Source organism: Trachymyrmex cornetzi, unplaced genomic scaffold (genome assembly GCF_001594075.2).
Source record: "Trachymyrmex cornetzi isolate Tcor2-1 unplaced genomic scaffold, Tcor1.1 scaffold26, whole genome shotgun sequence".
Classification (NCBI taxonomy): Eukaryota; Metazoa; Arthropoda; class Insecta; order Hymenoptera; family Formicidae; genus Trachymyrmex; species Trachymyrmex cornetzi.
Genome location: NW_017297270.1, coordinates 709,077 through 718,734, shown reverse-complemented (window position 1 = coordinate 718,734; position 9,658 = coordinate 709,077). Strand labels below are relative to the sequence as shown.

The following is a 9,658-nucleotide window of genomic DNA, read 5'->3' as shown; positions in this document are numbered from 1 at the left end:
AAATTAATTACTTATTTTTTTTGTAATTTTGCTTTAAAAAATTCATAAATTATGATTTTCGGACCTCCAAGGTGATCTAACTGCTTAAAGTTAAAGGCTTGTATTCAGAACGCGCTTTTATTAATGAATGCGCATAAACATAAGCACATTCTGAATACAGATTAATGTATTTTGTTTGTGTGAGGTTTCTGTTTAGTGTAACATTTTTCTTATTAATAAATACAACAAGTATTAATTTTTGCATTTACTTTTATTCTGTCAAACAACAGTTTTTTCTAACTAAAAATACATCATAATTATATTAAATCTTTTAGACGATAAATATAATTTTTTAAGACTTTTTATAAAATAAAATTGATTATAGACTTTTTGATCGCATTTTTAAAAACGTACCAATAGATGGCCCACTCTGTAAAAACGTACCAATAGATGGCCCACCCTGTAAATATTAATTAAATGTATTTTTTTATAATAAGTTTTGAAATAATATTCTAGATGTTCCATATGCTACATTAAAGACCGTTTATATAACTGTATCGTTTACATTACCATAATCATACAGTATGTACACTATATTCAGTACCGTTCAATCATGTTTATACGATTTATCTTAGCGTTGCCAATAGCAATGTTTCGCTTATATTTCACAACGCTTGCACATAATAGGCCTATTCTTTGTCGTTGCACTGTGGACGGCATTAAAATTTTCTCTCTTTCTCGCTTTCACTAAACTTCAACTATTTTATCTATTTTATTTTAAGCGAATACGTATTTGTTCAGCAATAAAGAACAGATCTTATGTTATGATTTAGTGTTAAACGACAAAAAGAAACAAACACGCGTTTTCTCATTCGCAATCAGAGAGATTTATTAAATCTTATTTAATAAAGAGAGAGAGAAACTAATTCAACAAGTGGTGGTATCGATCGTTTATCAATTTTTCTGTCGTCCGCAGGGAAAACAAAACGGAAAATTAAATTGTTTTCACACAGTCTTTAAAACTTTTCCAATATCTATAAATAATAATAATAATAATAATAATAACAACAACAACAACAACAATAATAATAATAATAGGTGTGTGCGTGCGTATGCGCGCGCGCGCGTGTACGCACGCACGCACCTATTATTATTATATGTATTGATAAGGTTAATATTCTTATACCGCAATAGCTAATGCTGTTCGATGGATGTCGAATACGTGCAGAAGGCTTTGTGCTATCAGTTGACCGTAAAGTTTTAAAACTAGATTTTATAAGATTGAATTTCTTAACAAATAGACGATATAACTAACTTTCATATGTCGTCGTACAATCAAAACTATTAGATACCTTATTAACTGTTATTTAACGTTTTAATTAAAAAATTGATTTATAGCATTTGTTATGAATTAGCCTTTGTTTCAGGAACTCTTTAAACTTATGTTATGTAGCAATTAATATTTTGTAATTAATATTTTGTAATATTATTAGCACAGTGATCGTTCGATTAGAAATCTCGCAATTTTTACAAAGTAAATAATCACGTATCGAGAGAAAACGTAAACATGATCGATTGACTATACGATCGTCTTTTTTCGAACAACTCGAAAGGAGGAATTTGTAGAAAATTGTTTAAATGCGGTTTGAGAGGTTATAAATTATGAAGTTGTTCGCTGACTCGCGAGCTGTTATCGAAAAAAATTTAAAGGTATTTAAGCGATATAATAAGCTTGATAGATTGGCTACAGGTTTGGAGAGAATTCGGAAGATAGTCGAGCCAACGAGAAGCACGCAAACCGGTAGAAAACTACGAGCTGCAGTACTGCATGGACCATGTAATTTGAAATTAGACTACATTCCTGAAGAGGAGATTCAGCAAACACAGGTTTTTTTATTAAAAAAGCACTCTTCTTTCACGTAGTTTGTTTATTAGCTATCTTAATTGCATTATACAATAATTTTTCAAAGAAACTCAATGTTTTTGGATTTAAGGTTCGTATTCATTTACTATTTTTATCCCAAATTGTATCAAAAGCGAGAAAACAATAAAATTCTCACAAATTATATATAATAATACATATATTACAAATTATACAAATTATATATAATAATACAAATATTTTTTTAATAAAACAACATTTGCAATTGATATAATATAGACTTATAAAATATATCAAAAACTATCTTTTTATTTCAATGAGAAATTAATTCATATATGGCATGTATTATTAATTTGACAGCTTGTCATAGCTGTGAACATAGCTTATTTTGTTTTCGGTTATGCATAATTTATTTCCATATAATCATTTATTAATTAAGATATATGAATCATCAATTAAAGTATTATTTCAAAATTTTATCAAAAACTATCTATAAAAATTTTATAGATAGTTTTATTGTTACATCTGTATTATTATAAATATTTGCGTACAATTTTTTTTATTGGTTTAAAAGTTATTTATTTTTATGTTTGCTTTTATTTGTAGTACTTCGCAAATTTGAGGAAATAGCATTACGAATTAAATCAAATTTTTTATATAAAATTTTAATAAATATTTATGTAAAATTTCTATTGCATTGTACAAAATGAACAAACTATTAAAAGCTAAATAATTTGTTTTGTTTTTTGCAGTTGGTTTCATACAGCATATTTATGACAAAATTTTTTATATTAGCTAGTATTAATTTTTTTAGTTGATACTTTTGGCTAATATTATACAGTTAAAATATACTAAAACATCCTTAACAAAACAAAATGAAAGTTTAAAGCATGGGCGTGCAAACAATGAAAAATTAAATGTTCGTTGTCCAATTTGTGGCTCACATTGTTATTCATAAGAAAGTTTGTTGAAAATCTTCAAAGGTTATAATATTGTATATAAGTATTTTAATAATTTTTTGTGTAAAGATATAAATTTTTGGCCTCTTTCCACCTCTGACTAAAATCTTGGGTATGTCCGTGATTGTAAGTGTTGTTTTATTGAAACATATTTCTATATTTTGTAAGGATTTTTATTATGTACTTTCTTGCTTCTTATATCATAATCTGAGATAGTAGTAGCGAGTATGAGAACGCAGAAGCCTTAACTCGGATCCAGCGGCTTTTTCCCTGTCTCATCATGAATTAATCGCTACTTCCTGTTTTCCACACAGTAATTTCTACCGCGCACTTATTAAGTCATACTGGCGAAGTAAACGCCGGCCTCTAACGCCGCGCTACGCGTTGTAATGTCGCGCCATCGCGGCCTGATCAAGGAATTTCATAAGGCATCGTGGCTTGTATCTTCGTCTTGTGAAAATCTCGCTTTCACTTAAGGATCGATTCGCGATCCGAGCACAAAGGTTAAAAGTCGCCGGGCTGAAATTCAGCGAGCGATAGACACTTTCTCCGCTCGCTCGCTCGTTCATCGATCGGCCTTATCGCCACCCTTTCCTTCTGCGCGAAATTCGTGAGAGATTCGTTGATGAAAGGTTCGCGTGGACGTACACTTCTGCGGACTCACCGGAAGCGACGTGCTCCTCTGGCGCGGCGAACATCGCAGTACTCCGAAGTCGACCATGGTCCTCGGTTTTGAGGTGTCTGGCACGATCCTGGAAATGGGCAGATTGGCACACGAACAGACAGGTTATCAGATGGGCGAGGAAGTCGTCGTGCATAATTATCCCGTCTGCGGCGGCCTGGCCGAGAGCTGCCTGGCTCATTACAGAGTAGGGCATTTTATCCTGAAGAGGAGAGGCGTCTTAATTTCTATCGTATGCTTCAGATCCGCTCGCGGATACGCTGCGGGATCATAATTTGTAAATATAATACCAACGCCGTCGGTTTGCGCACGCCAACTTTCTTCATGCGCGCCGCATTCCATCGGAGTCGGTCCCGCTGAGAGAATAATTGAATTGGATAAATGTTAGGACGTGTTTAGATTAATGAGACGGGTGTCTCTGAAAAACGCGGCGGCCGTCACGGACGATTATTTCTCGGCGTTATTGGCGATTGGCCGTCGAGCACGTATCCAGAGAAACGAGTGCCTCCTCGTTAACGCGAAACACTCGCGTTCTGCTCTCGCTGTCATTGATCTCGCCACACGGGTCTTCGGAGCGAAGGTATTCGTCTCAATCTCATTATCTTTATTAATATAAAGCGATAAGTAAATAATGAAGAAAAAAAAATGAAAACTGCACTGCATTTCTTTTTGGAAATATATCTGTTTTTTATTAACGCAATAAAGTGAAATCGAACTCCTACGCACATACACAAAGATTTTGTCGAAGCACTTAAGAATTTAGCTAAATACAGATCTGAAAGTAATTTTGTTCACTAGAAAAAGAATCTAATTGCATTAATTCTAGTAAAAAAAAAATGGACAAATCAGAATTTTATAGTTAAATCTCTCTATTATAATTCTAGTCGAAATAACCAGATGTCCAATCATGATGAAGAATTCGGACTCATATGATCAGAATCTACTGGTTCACTCATTTTCAACCAGTAATTTTTTTCAGTAATGAACTATCAAAATAATTATATAGGACGCTCACACACATTAATTGGAATTCTGGTAGAAAATAGAAATATCAAAATTTTCTGGTTAAATCTATTATAACGATAATTGAAAAAACTAAAATTTTTATTAATATGATCAAAATCTTTGTTCATCTTTCTTCTGGTTCATCTATTTTCAATTAGAAAATTTTTTCGCAATCAGTGTATACAGCACAGATTATTCCAGCGATATTGCGATGTTCCAACAATATTGCAGTAACATATTGCAAACGTTGTAACAATGTTGCTACAAGTTTTATGCAATATGTTTGAGTTTCTTATACATACATAATTATTTTAATAGTCTAATAAAATTGTCTGTATCTAGTTAAATTTTTAGATATTTCAGCAAAATTGTTTTGTGTATCTAAAAATCTCGATACGTTTGTTTTAATTACTTTTTTATTTACTATTTTGAGAGCATTAATTATCTATAAAGATCTCGACATGTTTTTGTTTTATTAATTACTTCTAGGCATCTATCATGGAACAAGTTGGAATGGATTCCGATCGGAATCATTCAATTATTCCCTAGATTTCTATTCTGTTTTTCTAGGGAAAACGGAATTTATTTCAACATGTTCCATGATAGATACCCTGTATCTACTTTGTAGATAATTACACAAAGCAGTCGGAATTTTCCATTTTTTACTTTTTATAGCCGATAGCTATATGTGACGATGCAAGACGAGCCCAGTTATGCGCAGATCTCGGCGCGACGATAATATGCAGAAATGGACGTTGCTTACCGTATAAATTGAAGAAAATCGGAGGAAAGGAAGAAGTGCGCGTAATGATCGAAACCGAAGGCGGGCCATGCTTTCAGAACGTTGTCAAATGGTGAAATCATACGTATCCCGTTACGAAATTAAATTACGTTTCTTTTATTGGTAGTCGGAGGCAGCAAAAGTCGCGATTGTGAAATGGAAATTGAAAGAGACGTGGAAAGTAGATCACCAGACGTTAAGATTTGTCCAAAAAAAAATCGTGCATCTTCGTGTATCTTCTTTTTCAGTTTGGAACACGATGCTCTGATTGCTGTCCTCGGTAGTGCGCAAAATAAACGATCTCTCGATTTTTCCTTTGTGCCAATCAACTGCATGATGTTTGCAGTCGCCGCGGAGCATTACAAAATTGCCGATACATTGGTATACAGGTCAATATTGTTTTTTAAGAACCAATTCTGATGATAATTTTTCTTTGAATTTTCCGTATAATTTTTCAGGATTTTTATATATATTTCAGTTTAAAAAAATTTTTATATCTACAATTTTATACACGTGTAAGGCTAAAAAGGTCAAAGTAAACGAGTAAAAACAGATGTAAAATTAATTAAAGTATATGCACACAACTTAATAAATCAGTTAAAAGAAACAAATCTATTTTCGGTCAAAGAGCGAGCGGATCTTGGTGCTAAGTATTTCAGAGTGAATTTATATACATATCCAATTTTGCAAGCTTGTCAATTTAATAAAGTTAAGCGAGTTATGTTTTTGCTCATTTACTTCGGCCTTTTTAACTTTTCACTTGTATTTTAATACAAGCAGCTTTCGATTTTATATAATTTTATAACTTTTTAGAACATTTACAAATTTTTTATACGAATTAGAACACTTTTCAGAAGTACCAAGAAGGTCTACACTTTTTTAGAATTCTGAATATTGAATTGCATTTTATGAATTCTGAAATTTAAGATTTATAAGATTCTCAAGAAAACTTATAAAATTTGAAAAAGTTTAAAATATTTTTCCAGAAATCTTCTAAATTTAAAATATGATAAATTCTTAAAAATATTATGGAAATTTTGTTTACCAGGAAAGTGATCACTTGTATTGGATTGAAATAAAAATTCGTAGCGCTACTTTATTTGTATCATGTTTAAAAAAAAATTTGGTAATTTTTTATATCATTCAATAAAGCAAAGAATCTGTTTTTTTAATTACGGTGTGATTTCTAATGTTATTATGAGTAATCAAAGTCAAAACGTTCCTTTTATTTAATCCATGATAGCACAATAACAAAAAATCTTAGGAAAATGCGGTCTGTGAACAATTAACGCACTTAATAATAATTATTACGGTATGATTAAGAAATTTAAACTTTTTATTACATTTTGTTACAAATAAACAACATTAAGATATTTGCAATAAGAACCAACAATTGGCTTGTATGCTTTTTTTGTATATTGGATTTTTTAAAATTTAAATTTTGTTTATTTTTAACGAAGTTACAACTGCTTGGATTTTGAAATGCGTAGTGCTACGTACTTTTGTTTCAAACCAATATAATTGATCGAGCAGAAGATAACGTTTCCTTTTCCTGTAGAGAGACCATGCAGCATGTATTGGATTATAAGTCGGAGTGCGCAATTCGTCCTCAAGTCTCGGCGATCTTCGGTCTGAATCATATCAATGATGCGTTCAATTATTACGCAACGGTGCCGAGTGGGAAAGTGTTGATCGATTTGAAAGATCGTGATCGACTGACCTTATACGATGAATCTTAAGCATTAAATTTGATCAATCAATTTTGTCTAATCAATTTGATTTATTGCTTCTTTTAGCGTAATATTACGTTTGTCTTACAAAAAATTTTTCAAGTATATGTTAATCAGCTATAAGACAAAGAAGTTCTCAAATCTCTCTATCTTATAGCTAATCGATCTTATAGCTAATCTTATAGCTAATCGGTTCGAAAAATTTTTTAGATGATAAATGTACATTTATCAGTCTTACTGTTTTTTTCTTTTCTTTTAAATCAATCTGAGGTGATTTCGATTGCACTAAAATAATTTTAAATTAGTAAATGTAAGTGTGGACTTTTTTTTTTAAATAAGATGAGAATTAGAAAACAATCACTTTCTCAAGGACAATTTCAGTACGAGAAACTGAAATTGACGAAGAATTTAAACACGATATCTTTCAAGAACAAGCAAAATATTTTTTTGCTGTACTTTAAACAGATATACAAAAAAGCAATAAGATATAAATCAATTAAGAGAAAATAAATCCTATTTTTTTTATCGTGAAGCAGAGTTAGGGCTTAGTACTTTAAATACTTTAATGTGAATTTATATACACATCCAATTCTGTAAACCCGCGTCTAAATCTTTTTCAATCTTAAAACGCACTCATGAACAAGACTAGAGTAGTATTGAATATCACATTAAATTGATAAGCAATTTTAATAATTTTTGATGTTCATAAGCATCTTAGAAAAATATTGATAACTTTATACTATTATAAACATGTAAAAAACTGTAAATAATTTTGTATCAGTAAGACATAAGCAATATGCAAATTAATATTTTGATTTGCTATAACCTACGTTATTGCCTCACGGTCTCTACCTACTTTCTGTAAATTCTCCTTGGTTATGATACCCTGATCTAAAAACGGTATTGAGTGGAATCGATAAAGCGAAAAGTAAAACCCATGGCAATAACGTAAGGCAAAAACTAAGGCAGTCTAGCGTAAGCAGTAGATAAGGGAAACGTAACATTGGATTCGCTACTGGCCTTACGGTCTCTACTGTCATTGGTTAATTCGCTTACTACTTATGTCTTACTGCCTTACGTTTCTGTGTGTAGACTTAAGGGTGTGTGAGTACCCGAACATTCAGGACCCGCCCGACGCGACCCGTATATTTTCGGGTACTCGCACCCCCATAATAAAGTGACATCGACGAGGGGAGTCGGATTGATGACGAATCGGCGAATATTTCGAGTGGGGATCTTGTAGAAGGTATCGAATGAATAAGATAGGTCTTTCGGTAACAATTTGCTATTGCAAAAAATGATGCTGAAGTTATTATAACAGCTAATCTGTTGAAACACTTGTTTGATGTAAATATTATATGCAGATACGCACGGAGAGACAAATATTTTAACAAGATTTTTCATGCCTTCTCCGATACGCATATGCAACTTCAGATGATTTTTTTTTATTTAAATCAATCTGAGGGAATTTTGATTGCATTAAAATAATTTTAAATTAGTTGAAACATAATTATAGACTTCTTTTGAATAAAATAAGAATTAGAAAATAATTGACGGAGGTATTATGACCAGAAAATAGATATAATAGCCCCTCTTAATTTCTCCGTTATTAGATAGCAAATTTTAGCGATTATTTATAAAATTATTAGTTCAGTAGTTTGTTACACTATGACGCTAATATGTCAATACACAATAACTAGTATTTATTATTGGTTATTAACCAAGTTACTGAATCATAAAATATAAATGGGGTGCCATATAATACCACTTTTTCCTGTATTTTCTCAAGGATAATTTTAATATCATTGATTTAATGCAAGAAACTGAAATTAATAAAGAACCTAAATGCTTATTGTGCTGTTAAATATAAGCTTTATATTGTATAATTTAAAATATTTGCATTTTATTTTTACACAGATTAAATCAGTGTACAACTGTTTTAATATGCGTTAATGTGCACTAGTTCGTTCAATTGAATTCACTATAAGTCCTAATTTTATCCTGTTTGCGATATTTTCCAAGATGGCGTTAGCAGACGGTGCGTATTTTTTGTTGTAATTCATCGTTATCATTTATAAAAAACGTTGTCATCAGCGAACTTATATCTTTAACGAGTAGTAGAAAAAATTTTTGTATTCCTATATCTAAAATTATTATTTTTTATGTTCATATTTAATAATACTATTTTTTAAAATAATTTTCGCTGTAGTTTTTTATTTGCTTCTTGTATCAACTTATCAAATGATATTACATATGATTATCTCAATTAATACATATATGTAAAATTTCGTATATGTATATTATATTTATGAGACTGCAACAGTTCATTACTGCAATCTTATCAACAACCAATCATTACTTTAATTATCTTTAAACTCACTTAATTAAAAATTAAGCTTAATTTATCCAAAAATGTTGATTTTTTTATAATATCTCGTTGAAATCTTAATGCAAAAAATATAAATAATGTTTTATTTATTATTAATTTAAACAAAAATGTTTATAACGCATAAGAGTTCATCGGCTGCGGATAAAGTGGATTTCTTCTTAAGCAAGCTCGTGTAAATAAAAATAAGCGATCCGTATAACGAGACAGCAAAAATCGATTTGCAGTCTATCTCCCTGTTCGATTTTCGTCAC

The 9,658-nt window shown here is 30.9% G+C and overlaps 1 protein-coding gene across 1 annotated transcript; it reads left to right on the top strand.

Annotated features, from left to right (window-relative positions):
- The first annotated feature begins 1,600 nt into the window (after positions 1-1,600).
- On the top strand, positions 1,601-7,027 carry LOC108761633 (quinone oxidoreductase-like protein 2). The gene is made up of 6 exons (XM_018508248.1): positions 1,601-1,866; positions 3,453-3,689; positions 3,891-4,082; positions 5,183-5,361; positions 5,537-5,677; positions 6,847-7,027. The coding sequence occupies exons 1-6, from the start codon at positions 1,642-1,644 to the stop codon at positions 7,025-7,027; spliced, it is 1,155 nt and encodes a 384-aa protein (XP_018363750.1). The 5' UTR covers positions 1,601-1,641.
- The last annotated feature ends 2,631 nt before the right edge of the window (positions 7,028-9,658 follow it).